We start from the raw sequence: 19,258 nt of genomic DNA, 5'->3' as shown, positions 1-19,258 counted from the left end.
CACCTCGTCCCCCCATCACAGGGGGGCGATGTTCTTCCCCTCTTGCAAGAAGTCAAATCCCTCCTGCAACAAAGAGTGATACAGTTGATGCCCATTCTCACCAATCTCAAGGATTCTACTCCCAATGCTTCCTCATTCCCAAGAAAAGCAGAGGGCTGCAGTCCATACTTGACCTCAGAGCACTCAAATTCATTGTACAAGAAAAGTTCAAGATGACTTCTCATGAGCATTTTGCCCTACCTGCAACCCAATGACTAGATGTGCTCTTTAGACCTCAAGGATGCTTATGCTCACATCCCATTGCACCCCTCATCCTGGCGATACCTGTGCTTCCAGATTTGCAATCAACATTATCAATATTGAGTTCTACTTTCGGCCTATCATCAGAGCCCAAGATATTCACCAAATGTCTAACAGTAGCTGTGGCCCACCTCTGAAGAGAGGGCATAAAACTCTTTCCTTACCTCGATGATTGGTTGCTACTTGCTAGTAGCCCTGAGCCGGGAACTGATTCATACCCATTAAGTGCGGGTTCTATCTTGCTGGAAAGCCTAGGGTTCCTAGTGAACTTTGAGAAGCCTCACCTTGACCCTTCTCAGACACTGCAATTTATAGGTGCGATCATCAACACATACCTCTGCAAAGCCTTTCTTCTGAGAGACAGGATCTTCACCTTTCAAACCCTGACTAACACTGAGAGGTCTAGTGCAACTGACAGCACACCAAATTCTAGCATTGTTGGGACACATCGCAGCAGCAAATTATGTGATCCCACACGTGCAGCTGTACATGTGTCTCCAATGGGGTTTGAAGTCCCAATGGTCTCAGCGTTTTCACCCAATATTGCGCAGGGTAACTCTCACAAGGTCGATGGCGAGGGATGTGGACTGGTGGCTGCAGACGGGAACCATGCAGTCTGGTACGCCCTTTCGACACTCGCCTCACCAGATCATTCTAACTACGGATGCCTCTACAACAGGATGGGGGGCTCACATATTGCACCTAAAGACTCAAGGTCATAAGAACATAAGAACATGCCATACTGGGTCAGACCAAGGGTCCATCAAGCCCAGCATCCTGTTTCCAACAGTGGCCAATCCAGGCCATAAGAACCTGGCAAGTACCCAAAAACTAAGTCTATTCCATGTTACTGTTGCTAGTAATAGCAGTGGCTATTTTCTAAGTCAACTTAATTAATAGCAGGTAATGGACTTCTCCTCCAAGAACTTATCCAATCCTTTTTTAAACACAGCTATACTAAGTGCACTAACCACATCCTCTGGCAACAAATTCCAGAGTTTAATTGTGCAATGAGTGAAAAAGAACTTTCTCCGATTAGTTTTAAATGTGCCACATGCTAACTTCATGGAGTGCCCCCTAGTCTTTCTATTATCTGAAAGAGTAAATAACCGATTCACATCTACCCGTTCTAGACCTCTCATGTTTTTAAACACCTCTATCATATCCCCCCTCAGCCGTCTCTTCTCCAAGCTGAAAAGTCCTAACCTCTTTAGTCTTTCCTCATAGGGGAGCTGTTCCATTCCCCTTATCATTTTGGTCGCCCTTCTCTGTACCTTCTCCATCGCAACTATATCTTTTTTGAGATGCGGCAACAAGAATTATACACAGTATTCAAGGTGCGGTCTCACCATGGGGCGATACAGAGGCATTATGACATTTTCCATTTTATTTATCATTCCCTTTCTAATAATTCCCAACATTCTGTTTGCTTTTTTGACTACCGCAGCACACTGAACTGGCGATTTCAATGTGTTATCCACTATGACACCTAGATCTCTTTCTTGGGTGGTAGCACCTAATATGGAACCTAACATTGTGTAACAATAGCATGGATTATTTTTCCCTATATGCATCACCTTGCACTTATCCATATTAAATTTCATCTGCCATTTGGATGCCCAATTTTCCAGTCTCACAAGGTCTTCCTGAAATTTATCACAATCTGCTTGTGATTTAACTGTTCTGAGTGAGGTAATCATCTGCAAATTTGATTACCCCACGCGTCGTATTTCTTTCCAGATCATTTATAAATATAATGAAAATTAAGGGTCCCAATACAGATCCCTGAGGCACTCCATTGCCCACTCCCTTCCACTGAGAAAATTGTCCTTTTAATCCTACTGTCTTTTAGCCAGTTTGTAATCCATGAAAGGACATTGCCACCTATCCCATGACTTTTTACTTTTCCTAGAAGCCTCTCATGAAGAACTTTGTCAAACGCCTTCTGAAAATCCAAGTATACTACATCTACCGGTTCATCTTTATCCACATGTTTATTAAGTCCTTCAAAAAAGTGAAGCAGATTTGTGAGGCAAGACTTGCCTTGGGTAAAGCCATGCTGACTTTGTTCCATTAAACCATGTCTTTCTATATGTTCACCCACAGAGAAAGTTTCAAATTAACCTCTTAATGCTGCAAGCCATTCGATACACTGTCCGCACCTTCTCATGCCTTCTTTTAAACAAATCAGCCATGGCATACATGGACAATCTTGTAGCTATGTATTATATAGACGCTGGTCAAGTTCCAGGACTTGTGTAGAGAATCTGTACTACTACTGTAATGGGCGTAAGCATATTCGATACAGCTGCAAGCCACCTATTTTCCTGGCATATGAAATTCAGAGGCTGAAAGGCTCAGCAGAATATTTCATCCACACGAGTGGGAGTTGGACAGGGACACAGCGTCTAAAATCTTTCACAGCTGGGGGACACCTTGAGTGGATCTATTTACTACAGAGCACAATGCAAAAGTACCAGTTTTGCTCCTCTATCCGAGTGACCGGAGGATCGCTCAGGATGCCTTCTTGATAACTTGGTCAGGAAATCTATTCTATGCATTCCCTCCAAAACCACTGATAGGACGGGTAATTTAAAAATGCATCGCCGACAACTTGGATCTCATCCTCATCACTCCAGCATGGCCCAGACAACCTGATACACCTGTCCATACAACTGCCAATTCCTCTTCGCAACCAGATCAGCCTCCTAACTTAGGAAGGGGGGACGCTGCTACATCCTATGCAAGACTCCCTTCACTTGATGGCGTGGAGATTGAAAGGGAAGAATTAAGACACCTTCCTATTACTCAAGAAATTCAATATATCCTCATCTCAGCAAAAAGGCCCTCCACGAGGAAAAATTATGCTGCTAAATGGCTACGATACTGCTGCTGGTGCAGAGCGATGTCCCTTGACCCCTTCCATTCCTCACTGGAACAGTTACTCAAATACACTTACTCTTCAGATCTGGACTGGCAATCTCATCCATTAGAGTACACCTCAGGGCCGTTGCAACATACCATTCATTTATTCAAGGCATCTCCATTTCCATGCATCCACTGATATCTCACTTTATGAGGGGCGCTCTATGGCTCATGCCTCCTACTTTACGACTTGCCGTCCCTTGGGACTTGAACATAGTCCTAGAAGCATTAATGCTTTCCCCTTTTGAGCCCATGCGGACAGCCTCATTGAAGTTTCTCACATGGAAAGTACTTTTTCTAGTGGCCATCATGTCAGCCCGAAAATTGAGCAAATTGCAAGCACTGGTATACTACTCCCCCTATCTTGAGTTCTACCATGACAAAGTAACCCTACAGACACATCCATCCTTCATCCTCAAAGTTGTCTTGGCTTTCCATCTGAACCAAATAATTATGCTACCGACCTTTTTTCTGAAACTACTTGCCTTGGAACGGGAGGCATTGTTGCCTATGTTAGATTGCAAAAGGGCCCTAGCTTACTTCAAGCAGAGAACTCACTCACCCAACTGGCCTTCGCAACTTTTCCTTTGGACTGCCGGTGTCTAAAAGCACACTAGCTAATTGGTTAACCCAATGCATCCACTTCTGCTACAAAAATTGATTAGAAGCCTTATCATCAAAGGTGAAAGCTCACCAGCTGAGAGCTATGGCTGCTTCGGTCGCACACTTACGGCAGTGCCTGTTCAAGACATATGCAAAGCAGTGACCTGGTCGTCATTACACACTTTCAACTCCCATTACTGCCTTCAGCAGTATGCAAGATCAAATGCCCTCATGGGACGAGAAATACTGCATCATGCCACCAACACTTAAGACTGTCCACCAGTTTAGGGGATCCTCTGCACAGCCGATTGGACAAGATTTAAAAAAAAAAAAAAAAAAAAAAGAGCGTCTATTGTATATGCTACACATTGGGCTGTGCTCCAAATCCTTCAGCTGGGGACTCCCAGACAGCATGACTAATGCAGCCTGCTTATTGCAAGGGGGGGGGCGGTGAAAAAAGCAAGTTTGCTTTCCGTAAACGGTGTTTTCCGTAGATAGCAGGATGAATTAGCCGTGGATTCCCTCCCTCCTCCCTGGACAGTCTGTACTTCTTGCTTTACCTTACTGTTCTACACTCCATTTTCTGTGCTTTGAGACCAACCGAGAAGAGATCGTTGATTGTGCAAGAAGGCACCGCGCAGGCGTGCAGCAGCAAAGTTCTGCTAGTGCTAGGAGAAATTCCTACCTCGAGTCGCCAGGGGGCGTTCCCAGACAGCATGGCTAATTCATCCTGCTATTAATGGAAAAAACTTGCTTTTACCTGCCTGTGGCATAGGTGATTTTCAGATAGCTCTTTTACCTTGTTAAGAGGCTGATTTTCAAAAGGTTTAGATCCTAATTTGGGGATCTAAATTGATTCTTTTGAAAATGTGCTAGGGCTGTCAGTTTAAATTTATCTCATAGTTTTACTAGGTACCTAAATTTAGGATGCAAAAAGTGGGTAGCTACAGGGGCAGAGTTATGGAAGGGAAAAAGGTTAGGTGCTTAGCACTGATTTTCAGCACTAGGCTGTACACCACTATGTAGGGATGTGCAGACCAAAAGTTTAAGTTCATAAGTCCATAAGTCGAAAGGGGGGGTCATTTGCGGTCAATATGGACATATGGAGAATTCCATAAGTTGAGTCTATGTCCATATGTGCAAATAAAAATTTAAACCCCTCACCCGCCTTAATCCCCCCCCCCCCCCCGACTTACCAAAACTCCCTGGTGGTCCAGCGGGGTCAGGACGCCATTTCTGAACTCCTTTGCAAGGAGCACGTGAGGTCGGCGTCACGTCGGAGTGACACGGCGTCACGTGATTCCCCTCGGGTCCGCTCCCGGACCCTCGTTGGGCCCAAAAGGCACTTTTGGCCAGCTTGGGGGGGTCAGGAGGCCCAACGAGGCCCAACGAGGGAACCGGGAGCGGAACCGCGATGGACCACGTGACGTCGGCGTCACGTCGGAGTGACGCGGACGTCACGTGATTCCCCACGCGTCCGCTCCCGGACCCTCACGGAACTTTTGGCCAACTTGGGGAGTTTTGGTAAGTCTTGGGGGGGGGATTAAGGAGGGTGAGGGGTTTAAATTTTTATTTAGATCAACAATCGCGATTTCCAACGTATTCAACATAGCTATGTTGAATAAGTTGGAAATCCGATCGTTTACGCCTCATCACTTTTTTAAGTTAAAAAAAAATATAAGTTGCGTTTTCCATTTAAGTTCAAAACGAATGCACACCCCTACCACTATGTAGCCTCTGTAAAAATAAAATAAAATAGCTGGCTGGATCTTGCCTTTGCCCCATCGTTTGATGGGGCAGCCAGTGCCATTTTGGAAAATGACTGCCGCCAGGCCCAAAGCCTAGAAGGCATACTGGGTTGAACTACACCACCAGGGCTTCTTTTGTATGTTGGGGGTTGGGGGAGCAGTTGGGGATTGGGGGTGGGTCCTATCCCCAGAAATATACATCTTAAAATATTATTATTTTACTTTGGTCGCCTTCAGGGGCATCAGGATATCTGTTGTTTCCCAGGGGAAGTTTGCTACAATTCTTGCATTGTAGCTAACTTTAACGCAAATAACGCAGCTTATGATTTTAGAGGCAAGTCGCATTATTTGATTTGCATGTTTTAGGATAGTAATAAGCTGATTAATATGCATTACATGTTAATCTGCTCATTATCATACTTGTAGAGTTGGGGCTGAATAATGCTCAATATTTTAAATACCTCAAATTATCATTGCATCAGGCCATTTACCATGCAGTAAATAGCCTAACATGGCTTTGTAAATGAGGTCCTTAGGATCCTGAATTTAGGAGTTCAGTTTTGTTTTTTTTTTGGAAGAGCAGTCTTTAAAATAATGCTATATCTAGTATAGCATAATTAATATATAACACATGTAACACTAAAATAATAACATATTGAGCTTGGTTTAATGAGATGAATATTAAAAAGGTTTGTCCAGGTGTTGTGTTTAAAACCTTTTTCTGGGTTAGGTAAGCTTTGTTTACCCGCATAAGAAGGGGTGCGATTGGAAGTGCTCTGGGGTCACAGCAAAAATTTAGCCATAGAGTACTGATACTTAGTGTTGTCCAGCTAAAGGTATCCAGTCAAGTCTGATCAGGGTGAAGGGAAGGCCAAAACCTATCCGGGTAACTTTATCTGATTAAGTTTATCCAGGCATATTCAGCAGCACTTTTACCCAGATAAATGCTGCTGAATATCTAGGTAAAGTTAACCAGTAAAAGTTATCCAGTTAACTTTGCTGCTTATCAAGCCACTGGATAGCAGACTCAATATAATAATCAATAAAAAGAAAAGCTTCTGTAAGGATAAAATAATAATATATCATTTACAAAGAGATCAATATTAGAAATTCTGCCAAGCAGGTAAGTTATCTTGATAACTTTATCCAGATGCAGTATTCAGTATGGATGTGCAGGAGAAAAAAGATTTGTTTCGTTTTCGGAAGGTTTTTTTTCCCATGAATTTCAATTCATGGATTATTTGATTCATTTTCATTTATGAGCCAAAACGAATCAAACAATTAAAAAAAAACAAACCCCCAAAATGACTGAAAAACAAAAAACGAAGCCTCCTGGGACCTCCTGCTGCCCGCCCGAAAAAATGCCAGGGCTGGGATCCCATCCTGCCCCCACTTACCTGGTCCAGTAGGAATCTGCTGGCTTCGGACTAGGCCCAGGCCAAAGCCACAGCCTTGCATAAGTTGAGAGAGCAGTAGGTCACTGCAATTTCAGCATACTCAAGGCCGAGGCTTTAGCCTGACCCAGAAGCTGGGTCCCAATGCCTGACGCTGCAACCCGAACTGGAGGCCAGGTGCCAATGCTGGGGCCCTTCGCCTAGGCTGGGGCCAAGACTCAGGCCTAATGCCATGACACAATCCAGAGGCTGGATCCCAATGCCAGGGCCTCAGCCCACACCCAGACCTGACTGGAGGCCGGGTCACATGCTGGTGCCTCAGCCCAACACTGCAACCTGGCCGGAGGCTGGATCCAGACACTGGGGCCTTGGCCTAGGCCGGGGCCTAGTCCAGGCCCGACGCCATGACCCAACCTGGAGGCCATGTCCCAGTGCCAGGGCATTGGCCTGGACCCAGGCCCAAAGCTGCAACCCGACCCAGAGACCAGGTCCCGACGCTGGGGCTTTGGGCCGGACCCATGCCCTATACCGCAACCTGGCCTGGAGGACCTGTCTCAACACCTGGGCCTTGGCCCAAGGTCAGGCCCAGGCCTCGGAGCCCAGGTCTGGGAGCCTCTTCTTGGTACTCTTCGTTCTTCAGCACTTGCAAGCCAATTGACAGTGTCCACTGGGGTTGCGCCATTGTTAATTAATGCTGGCCAGCGTCATTTGACTTGTAAGGGCCGAAGAACAAAAAGGACCAGGAAGAGGCTCCCTGGCTTGGGCTCTGAGGCCTGGGTCTCACTCTGGGCCTAGGTGTCAGCACATAATTGACCCGAAGAGAGTCTTCTTGGCGACTACACATTCTGTGCCCGCTGGTAAAACCATCGTGCCTAAACACCTCAGGAAGAAAGTGCTCTTTTGGGCGCACGATTCCAAGCTGGCTGGCCATCCTGGTCAATGCCGCACCCTGCTCAAGATCCAGAAGTTCTATTGGTGGCCTACTATAAAAAAAGATACACTATCCTACGTGGCATTTTGTACCAACTGTGCCAAACACAAACCTTCTTCTGGCCAACCATGGGGATTGCTGCAACCACTGCCAGCTCTGGAAAAGCCCTGGTCACACATCGCTACTGACTTTGTAGTCGATTTACCTCTTTCTGGAGAAATGAATACCATCTGGGTAACAGTCAATCGCTTCAGCAAGATGGCCCATTTCATGGCGCTCCCTGGCTTACCTTCAGCCTTGGAGCTTGCGAAGCTCTTCATATCGCACATTTTTTGCCTTCACGGTCTATCAAAACACATAGTCTCAGACCGAGGATCCCAATTCACGGCAAGATTCTGGAGGGCCTTGTGCAAGCTATTCGACATCTCTCTAGACTACACTGCAGCCTATCATCCACAATCAAATGGCCAAACATAACAGATGAATAGAATGTTAAAACAGTTAATTCGAGCCTACATGAGTTGCCATCAAAATAACTGGGCTGAACTGTTACCTTGGGCTGAATTCGCCATCAATTCTCATCCACCAACATCAACTGGATTAACACCTTTTGAAGTGGTATATGGACGTTCACCAACACCACCACTTCCACTGAAGCTCTCAGTGACGTCCCTAGCAGCTCAATCTACTGCTGATGAAATCCATAATCTGTGGACTCAGACGAAAGACATGCTAATTAAAGCGAGTGACCGTGCTAAGAAGTTTTATGACACTCACCATTCTTAAGCGCCTGTCTTTAAACCTGGTGACAAAGTCTGGTTATCCACCAAACATCTCAGACTGAAGTTATCCTCCATTCAATTTGCTCCTTGCTACGTTGGACCATTTCCAATCCTCCAACGTCTTGGCAACATCACTTACAGTCTGAAGCTACCACCCTGACTAAACATCCACAACACTTTTCACGTTTCACTGTTGAAACCTCTCATACTCAGTGAATTCTCTTCCAAGACTCAGGAACCACCTGCCATCAATGCAGAAGATGACCTAGAATATAAGGTCAAAGCTATTCTTGATGTCCGAAGACGAGGCAAAACATTTGAATACCTTCTTTCTTGGGAAGGTTTCGGCCCTGAAGAAAACTCTTGGGAGCCTCAGGCTAACATCCTTGACAAAGAGATGCTCCATCAATTTCATCTCGCGCATCCTTTGAAGCCAAAACCTGGTACCCGCAGAGGAGACCGCCCTTTGAAGGGGGGTACTATTACGACTGTCGCTGCCCGACTTCTCCACTTCGCCCACCTTACCTTTTTTGCGACTCCTCCTGCGGTTGATGGACATCTGGCTGCCGCTGCATCTGCCTGCCATCCTCTCCAGTGTCCCCGGTCCGGCTTGGGCGCTGCATCCCGCCATGTTATCCAGGTACCATAGCGCATGCGCGCCGCATGGACCTGCTTCTTATTCTCTCTTTGGCGCGAACCTCAGGTGCATCCCCCTAAGATGACATCACGCATCCCGGATACAAAAGCCTACTTTTTGCTAGCTAATTGAGTTAGCAAGGGAACTCCTTATGGATGGGATTCGCTCTCCATACCTAGCTACTCTGCCTCTCCAACTTTTGGACTTTATCCTAACGGGGTACCCGCTCCTCAGGGGCCTCTTTCATTTCTTTCAGGTCGCTATCAGGAACCGGTACTCGCTCCTCGACGGCCCATGTTCCCTGACTCGCTGCCTGAACTTATCGCTCTGAGGAACTTTATTTCCTCAGAGCTGTTCCCTGGAACCAGGTACTCGCTCCTCGAGGGCCTGCCTCTATTCCAGCTTCTGTGTTACCTTCCAGGAGAAACCGCTGTGTGAGTAACTTTACCAACAAGGCTCTATACCAGAACTCTGTGTATGCTCCACCATACTCACTATCTCAGTTTTCTCCACTACAGCACAGCCATAGAGGGAATTGCTGTTCCAGTATCCTGAGGAACCCTAGCCCAGCTGGGCTTCATCTCTACTCACTACTGCCACCTGTGGTGGCTTCTCAACTCTGTCTAATAAAAGATATAACTCTGTGTTGTGTGTCCCCAAAGCTGAGCCAGACCTGTGGCCCCTTGTGGGACTTCCTTCCGTGGGCGTGGTCAGCTGCCACAGTGTCCAAGAGTCCACCCAAAACCTTACAAACAATAACACACACCTGCAGGGTAAGGCCTTGGCATGGGCCAGCTTGGGGGGGCCTCCTGACCCCCCCAAGACTTGCCAAAAGTCCCTGGGGGTCCAGCGGGGGTCCGGGAGCGATCTCATTGTCGGCTGCCAGTAATCAAAATGGCGCCGATAGCCTTTGCCCTTACTGTATCACAGGGGCTACCGGCGCCATTGGTCAGCCCCTGTCACATGGCAGGAGCACAAGATGGTACCGATGGCCATGTGACAGGGGCTGACCAATGGCACGGGTAGCCCCTGTGACATAGGTCAGAGGTTATCGGCGCCATTTCGAGTGAGGCAGGCACGCTGGGCACGGAGGGGCAAATCGCTCGCGGGACCCCGCTGGACCACCAGGGATGTTAGTAAGTCTTGGGGAGGGATCAGGATGGTGGGGAGGGGGTTGTATGTATGTTAATTGTAATGCTTGGGGTGGTTTTTAATTTTTAAAAAAAAAGTGCCCCTCCCCCCGTAAGAAACCCAAAAAATGGATTTTCCCCAAAGTTCGGGGAAAAACCGTATCGGGGTTCGGGGCCCCCGATCCACGACAAATTAGGCAATTTCAATTCGTGATAAACGATTGCACATCTCTACTCCGTATCGCCTCAATCCAGGGGAAGCATCTCCCCGGTCATATTACTCACCATACCACGACCATTCGCCTCACCATTGGAACCCTCCATGACGAAGAGATCTCTCGCCTTATCCTGAAGCGGTCCACGCACCCTGTAGTCCTTGGACGTCCCTGGCTCCAGTTACATGCACGCCACTTCGACTGGCAGTCCCTACAACTGACTCAGTGGGGTCCTCAGTGTCAGAACTGCTGTTTATGACAAGTGGCTCCATCTGTGACTGTTCTCAACACTACAACCCTTCCTGGACTGCCTGCTCCATATTCAAACTTCAAGGATGTGGTCTCCAAAATAAATGCTGATATTCTGCTGCCACTTTGAGAATTTAATTGTCCCATAGAATTACTACCCAGAACCATGGCTCCCAAGGGCAGAACCTATCCCCTTTCCCTTCTGGAAACACAAGCCATGTCAGTGTAAATCAAGGAGAATTTAGATAAAGGATTCATCAGACCCTCTAATTTCCTGGCAGGAACCGGGTTCTTCTTCGTAAAGAAGAAGGATGGCAGCTTGAGACCCTGCATAGACTACAGAGGGTTGAACGCAGTAACTCGTAAGGATCATTATCCTCTGCCGCTCATTAGCAAATTATTTGATCGTCTACAGGGGGCACAAATCTTTACGAAATTGGATCTCCGAATGGCATACAACCTTGTACGAATTCAACCAGAAGACATATGGAAGATCGCCTTCAACACAAGAGATGGCCACTATGAGTACATAGTAATGCCCTTCGGGCTTTGCAACACCCCTGCAGTATTCCAGCGCTTAATGAACGAGATCTTTCAGGACCTTTTATACTCCTTTGTCGTGATATATCTGGACGACATACTAATAGTCTCCAAAGACCTAAAGTCCCATTGTTCCAATCGTTCCCACGTCCAAACAGTCCTCCAATGTCTCAGAGACCATCATCTCCGTGCAAAATTAGAGAAATGTATTTTTGAACAACCCAGTCTCCCATTTTTAGGCTACATCATTTCCAACCGTGGCTTCACCATGGACCCTGATAAACTCCAGGGTATTCGAAATTGGCCACAACCAGTGGGCCTCCGAGCCCTACAAAGATTCCTTTGGTTTACAAACTACTATCAAAAACTTTATTGCTAACTATTCCTCTCTAGCCGCTCCACTTACCGCCATGACTAGGAAGGGATGTGACCTCTGAGTGTGGAGTCCCAAAGCCCAGTCTGCATTCCACGCCTTGAAGGAAGCCTTCTATTCCGGTCCATGTCTACATCATCCGGATCCTAACCGTCCCTTCATCGTTGAAGTTGATGCATTCACCATCGGAGCAGGACTGGTTTTGAGTCAATACTCCACCAAAGGAACTTTAGTACCATACTCCTTCTACTCACACAAATTCTCCTCCATGGAACAAAATTACACTATAGGGGACAATGAACTCCTAGCTGTGAAGCTAGCTCTCCAGGAATGGTGTCCTTGGCTGGAAGGGGCACAACACAAGTTCACAATATTTACTGAACTCAAGAATCTAGAACACCTCAAGGAGGCCCAATTACTCAATCCCAGACAAGCCCGCTGGGCCATGTTCTTTGAACGTTTCAACTTCAAGCTCCGCTATCGCCCAGCAGCTAAAAATCTCTGGGCAGATGCGCTCTCTCGCTCCATCGAGCCGGAAGATATACCCGAAACTCCTAGGCACATCATTGATCCAGCTTGCATTTCGATGCAGTCACCACCAAGGTACCAGCTGGGAAGACGGTGGTCCCTTGCCATCTCCATGAGCGTGTACTCCATTGGGTTCATGACTCTAAGCTAGCTGGTCATCCTGGCTGAGCCCGGACTCTCAAGATGCTTCGAAGGCACTATTGGTGGCCTAGTATGATAAAAGACTCTCGCGACTATGTGGACTCCTGTCCAGTTTGCGCACAGCAAAAACCTCCGACTGGCCGCCCATGGGGCCTCCTCCAACCTCTTCCTGCGCCCACCGAACCCTGGTCAAGTCTCTTCACTGATTTTATCGTAGCCCTGCCTTCTTCAAAAGGAAATACGGTAATCTGGGTCATTATCAACCACTTCTCAAAAATTTGTCCTACTACCTGGCCTCCCTTCAGCTCCAGAGCTAGCAAAACTCTTCCTAACCAACGTATTTCATCTGCATGGACTACCTCAGAAAATCATCTTCGACTGCGGCCTTCAATTTGCTGCTAAATATTGGAGATCCCTTTGTAAGAAGTTCAATATTACATTAAACTTAACCTCAGCCTATCATCCGCAAGCAAATGGCCAAGCGAAAAGGGATTTGCGAAACTGATGATGTTAAGGAGACTCAGACCATTTTTAACTAAGGATAATTTTAGAACGATATTACAAGCTATGATTTTTACAAGTTTGGATTATTGCAACGCCACCATGTTATGTTTACATAAATCAACATTGCGACCACTCTAGGTTTTACAGAACACAGCAGCGCGTATATTAACCAATACAAGAGAGAGAGATCATATTACCCCTGTGTTAAAAGAGCTACATTGGCTTCCCATTGATCAACATATAATATTTAAGACAGTATGTATTATTCATAAAATTTTGTACAGTGAAATGATAGAATGGTTGAACACATCTATCAGATTGCATGTACCCCAACGCGATTTAAGATCTACAAACAAAGCTTTGTTAGTAATACCGAATATAAGATTAGCACATCTAAGCGAGGTTAGAGATCGTTCATTGTCAATAGCTAGACCAAAATTTATTTATTTATTTATTTATTTATTTAACGTTTTTATATACCGGGATTCATGCAAAATATTGCATATCGTCTCGGTTTACATTGTAACTGAAAAAACAAGCATGAGAGAATGCTAAATTACAAAGAACATAAGATGCTAATTACATAGAGTGCTAATTACATAGGATGCTAAGTGCATGTAACTGAGAGAACAAGCATGAGAGAAAGTTAATGCTAATGCTAATTACATAGAGCCAGGCATAAAGTTTGAGTCAGAGTAAGTGGGGAGCAAAAAATTTGGAACATAATAGAGAGGGAAGAAAGAAAATTTATCTTAATAGGCGCCTGTGTTATGATATAAGCTAGGTATGAAAGTTTTTATTTAGGCTGTTGGTCAGGGTGGTGGTGTTGTGGTATATAATTTTCATGATTGGTACGCTTATTCGTTATGGAATTATGGAATCAATTACCATCTGAACTAAGGCTACAACAAGACAAGAAAAAGTTCCAGAGAGAATTAAAAACATGGCTTTTTCATCAGGCATTCGAGAGTGAAAATGGAAATGGAAGCTGAAATCCATAAACTTGTTCCTTTTCTGATCGTTTCTTACCCTATTTTAGAGAGTAATTAGGTTATGAACATTGTATTGTTTGTATTAAGTAATTTTAATGATGTACTTTTAGTAATTTTATGTATTTATGATTTTATTATGTAAACCATAGCGATGGAATTTTACTGTGCAACGGTATATAAAAATTGTACAAATAAAATAAATAAATATCAAAGCAATACCTTTGGAAAATGACCCCTTTAGTTGGCAGATGCCGATACTAGAGAGCAATGGTCACTTTACCAGTTTTGATGCCAACAAAAAATGTTTCTAAACATCTTGATTCTTAAAAATTATGAGATTACTGTATTTTTGTATAAGTTGCACCCCTCTATAAAACAGACATTTTTACAAAAAAGTTGGTAGATAAGTCGCACCTTTATATAAGAAGCACCTGTTTTTACAGAATTTAATGTGTTTATGCTAATTTTTTCCCAGTACAACAATAAATTAACATGTAATCTGAAGGACATTTTCATTATTGTTATCCTTTCAGATTGTACTCAGGGTGGGAGGGTTGAGGAGATGGAGCGGTCAGGGTTGAAAATGTTAGAAAATTGTAGAAAAGTTTCAATATCAATGATTGTATTTTTATATTTGAATGTTATTAATAAAAGGTTTGGAGAAAAAAGTACCAAATTAATGTTTATAAAAAAAAAAAAAGTTGTAATTTATATTTTAAACTCCAAGATATTTTTTTTTTATTTTCCTATACTACGTCTGAATATCATTGCCTAATCAGAGATAGAGAATATGACAGTGTATAAGTCGCACCAGTATATAAATCACAGTCACTGAAATTGCTGAAAAAAAACCATGACATACACTGGAAAAGAGAGTATATTTTTCCCACTTTGCTTGCCTGGGTAATGTTTTGCATTACCCAGAGAAAACCCAAAAACGTAGACATTTTTCTCCACTCCGCGGCTGAATTTTGTCCAGATAATTTTTTATCCCAGACAAAATGTAGCCAGATAAAAGGAGGAGATGATGGAGGTGTTCCCAGGGTGTGGATAAGTCTTGGACAGTGAGCACTGATATTCAGTGCTACTCCACTAAAGTTAGCTAGATAAGCCTGGGCAGAAAAGTAGCTATTCAAAAGTTACTCAGGTAACTTTAGCTGGGTGTATTCAGTGGCAAACTTTACTTATCCAACCTAAGTGCCACTGAATATTTGGACAAACGTACCTGAGTAATGTTGCCCAGGTGATTTTCCTGCTGACCAGCCTGCTGAATATCAACCTCATAGTAATTTTGGATGCAATGTGAAATTGATACTTGATTTATAATGTAATGGATGCCATCACTAAATCCCAGCAAGATTAAATGTAATTCCGCAGAACCTGAAACCTCAGCATCTAGACTTCAGTGGGTGGCTGAATTTCTCCATTTTTTATCTTTTCCAGGGACTGTCAAGGATCTGCAAAAGCCCAAACCTGGTAAATATTCCAAAGCTAGCAATATTTATTTGCCATAAAGCTGATTAAGAGGATGTCATGCTCTCTACAGCACTTCCTAGTGCTACAGCCATAGGTTAGAGTGCCACACTCCCTGTAGTGCTTCCCCAGTTCTGCAATAATAGGTGAAGGTCCTACATTCCCTGCAATGCTCCCCAGTGCTACAGTCTTATCTATTTATTTATTGTAAAATATTTCTTTCTCACTTGAATCAAATAGAACCTGAAGCAAGGAACAATACCAAGAAGGTAATGTAGTTATAAATACAAACAAAATAATACAATTGCCAAGAAAGCAATTAAAATAAACACAAAAAATACAACCAAAAAGTGCTGACTACTATCATCAAGTCAATGATCATTTTATTTGGGATACCCCATTTCTACATGTATGACCTTCCTCAATCCTCAACATTCATATAAACAAGAAGTCCACCTTAATTCCACGGAAAATGTGTAAAGGAGCACTACAGGAATATGTAGTCTGATGCATACCTTATGTAGCACATCACCCACTAAACACCACCCATGCTATACAGCATGGTGGTGATAATAGCATCATACTCTAGGGATGTTTCGAGTCAGCAGGGACTGGAGTACTTGTCAGGATAGAAAGAACAATGGAATGGGAAATCACACAGAAAAATGCTTAAAAAGCCAGCCACTCTCTGCTAGAAGGCTGAAACTAGGATAGAAGATTCATCTTTCAACTTTAAGACCTGGATACAAAACCACTTCTTTAACTGTTCCTAAGCAAAAGTAACTCTTTAATATAACAAACATCTCTCGGGAGCACATTCCAGAGAAAGGGGGCAATACATGAAAATCCCTATTGTGCGTATCAACCAAACTTCTTTAACTGGTGGAATAGTTAACAAATTTTACTCCTGGGAACCTTTCTTGGAACATAGGGTAAAAACTAATTTCAAACATAAGATGGTCACAGCCTATTCAAACTCTTAGTTACTAAACATAGCAGCTTATATTTTGCCTTCCACATCACTGGAAACCAATGCAACTTTTTCAATAGTTGAGTTATATGCCTTTCCCTGACTGAACTACTGCAACACACTATATGGGCCTCTGACAAAAACTCCACCACCTAAATCTAGTGCAGAATGCTGCCACCCAGATGGTATCTGGGTACAACAATAGGGATTGCATTACCCCAATTCTCAAGAAGCTTCACTGGTTTCCAGTTCCCTGCCAGACCCAATTTAAATCTCTTTGTATCACCTTTACATCACAAAAGGGACTAGGCCCTAGCTGTCTGAAAGGCAGGACTAGGCCCTAGCTGTCTGAAAGGCAGGCTGAGACCTGAAACAGGAGTACTCCTACTACCCCTTGCCCCTAAAGATGCCAGATTGGCCCAAACACAAAAGCATCTTTTCCCTGTTCCTCCTCAAGCTCTAGAATTCCCTCCCTGTAGAGGCCAGTCTGAACACTGATGTATTAACCATCCATTGTATGGTTAAAACCTTGCTTTTTCACCAAATCTACCCTTCCTACCCAGCCCATATCTCTGGGCAACTCAAATATCTATGATACCTGCCTCCTCCCCTAACCTTCCTCACCCCCCTAGTTTCACCCCCAGACTCTCATTGCTACCAGCTTTAAACCTAGTATTCTTCATAGATATTCTGTGTTCAACATGCTATGAAATATAATATGTGTAATATGTTCTGCAGTGTATTAAATATTGTAATTTATTGTAATGGATTTAAGTTTCTGTATTGATTGTTCATCCTATAAGTCACGCCCTCTTACTCCATTCCCAATCTATTATATTACCTTGTGGCAACTTAAGCGATAGAAGCTTGGAAGCAGCCAGAGAAATAAGGAGGTAGATTCTGGCTGGTCCTTAGGTGCAGTTTATTTATAGTGGATAAAACAAAAATCAAAACAATCAGTGCAGCTCACCTTAATTTCAGGTAACACACAGACCTTAAATGTAACAGGTCTTGGCATACAGTGGGTCTCTGCAAGCTCCCTGGGGCCTCTTCAACCCTTCTAGGCCCTGAATTCTTATACACTGGTGAAAGGCTTCCCCCCTTCACCCAGGATTCCCTGGATCTTAAGGAGCACCGGGTGAGACAGCTGTGCCCGGCCCTGAAGGCAGTTTCCTATAGACTCCCTCACACATCTCTTGTGTCTTGTCTATCATGTGGATGTAAACCACTCGATAACCCTGTACATTGCAGTGAGTACTATGGTAGGACAGTGAATTAAAAAAAAATCCTTTTAATAAATAAATCAATCAATAAATAGATGGCTTCTAAGTTTGCTTCCAGTGAGAAGGTGGGTTGCTGTATTTTGAACCAATTTGTAAATGCCACAGCACCCGATTAGGCAAGCCTATGTAAAAGGCATTTCCATAGTCTAAATGTGAAATCATTAATGCCTGAATCAAAGAGGTGAATGCTGAGGTATATGGGACTCCATACTTAAGCTTTAATCCACCCCCCCCCCCCCCCCCCCCCCGAGATTTCTTACCTCCTGCCATAGCGGGAGAATAGCACCCACAAACAAAAGTATAATCTCTCCCAAATTTGATAAGGCTGATGATGAGCTAATAAGAATAGCCTCCAATTTCACTGGATTCAGCCAGCCAGTGCCACTGGATTCACTGACCAAATTCCAAATTCAGTGAGATATTGGCAATGGCAAGACTTACATCAACCCCCAGAGGTGCACATAATTGACATCATGGGCATAGATGTGAAACCTGATGTTATGTTATCTAATTACATTGGTAAGAGATCTAAAAAAACCCATTCCCAGACTCCCTGCCATGCTCTTCACTGTGCTACAGCCGTACATGAGGGATCCCCATGTTCTGACGTGTTCCCCAGTCGTAAAGTCACGTGTAGCTTAATTTTCAAACAAGGGCTCAACACCCAACATAGCCGGCCAAATTTTGGCTGCCATACATTGAGCTGATTTGCAGTTGAATTAAACCTAAACTTCAGCAGCTAAAACGTCAGCCGCCTAGAACAGGGCTGCTCCGCTTTCGGGTGCCTAAAGTTAGCCGGCTGGTGCTGAAAATCTGCCCGAGCTGCCTAAGTCCTCTCCCACTTTACCCCGTGTAAATTTGAAATGTGGGGCGGCTATCGCCCTGCCATCCTCCTCCCTCCCAGCAAAGCAAAAATTGTGTGTGTGTACGAGGCGGCCCTCTCCACACGATCCTTCCCTTCTATTGGACTGGCATCCCTCCCTCTGACGCTGCCCCTACCCCGCCTCTCTTAATCCCCCCTCCCCGCCCTCGATCCTGGCCAGAACGTCCGCAACCAAACCAGGAGAATGTGGGCTTTGGCCCTCCGGGCTCGCTCTTCAGCATTGCTCTGACGAGGCTGTGCTTGCATAGGTTGCTTGTGGATTCTCCGCCTGCCAGGGGAACACAGTGGAATTTTTTTTTCCCCCCATGTGAAATTGCTTCATGCCAGGAGTGATTGTAGGGAAACATTTTAACTGATAGCCTGATGGCTTTTTACTGACAGCTGACTTTTTTTTACTGGCTTTACAAAAGTCTCCTGGGGAAGGTGGGGGGAGGGGGAGAGGCCTAAGGAAAGCATATTTGCAGTGTTATTTTTCTCAGCCATAACCCTTTGGTGGACAGTATTCAAAGGGATTTCCGTGGAAAATCGCTTTTGAAAATTACCTTGGGTCCTCATTGAGGAAAAGTATGTGCACTGCCATTAGCACATATACCTTTCCCCCTGGGGAACATAGGTGGTCTGGGGGCGGAGAGGAGAGGGGCAGACCTGGGGCAGGCC

The 19,258-nt window shown here is 44.6% G+C and overlaps 1 protein-coding gene across 2 annotated transcripts in view; it reads left to right on the top strand.

The window, feature by feature from the left end:
* The window catches only part of LOC115087714 (NACHT, LRR and PYD domains-containing protein 3-like), a 70,088-nt gene that overhangs the window by 16,911 nt on the left and 33,919 nt on the right, over positions 1 to 19,258 (top strand). For both annotated transcript variants that reach the window (XM_029595222.1, XM_029595223.1), the window contains exon 3: positions 15,436 to 15,468. In XM_029595222.1, the coding sequence (XP_029451082.1) occupies positions 15,436 to 15,468 (33 nt within the window). The remainder of the gene's footprint in view (positions 1 to 15,435; positions 15,469 to 19,258) is intronic.

Source organism: Rhinatrema bivittatum, chromosome 3 (genome assembly GCF_901001135.1).
Source record: "Rhinatrema bivittatum chromosome 3, aRhiBiv1.1, whole genome shotgun sequence".
Taxonomy (NCBI): domain Eukaryota; kingdom Metazoa; phylum Chordata; class Amphibia; order Gymnophiona; family Rhinatrematidae; genus Rhinatrema; species Rhinatrema bivittatum.
This window is presented reverse-complemented; position numbering and strand designations above follow the sequence as displayed.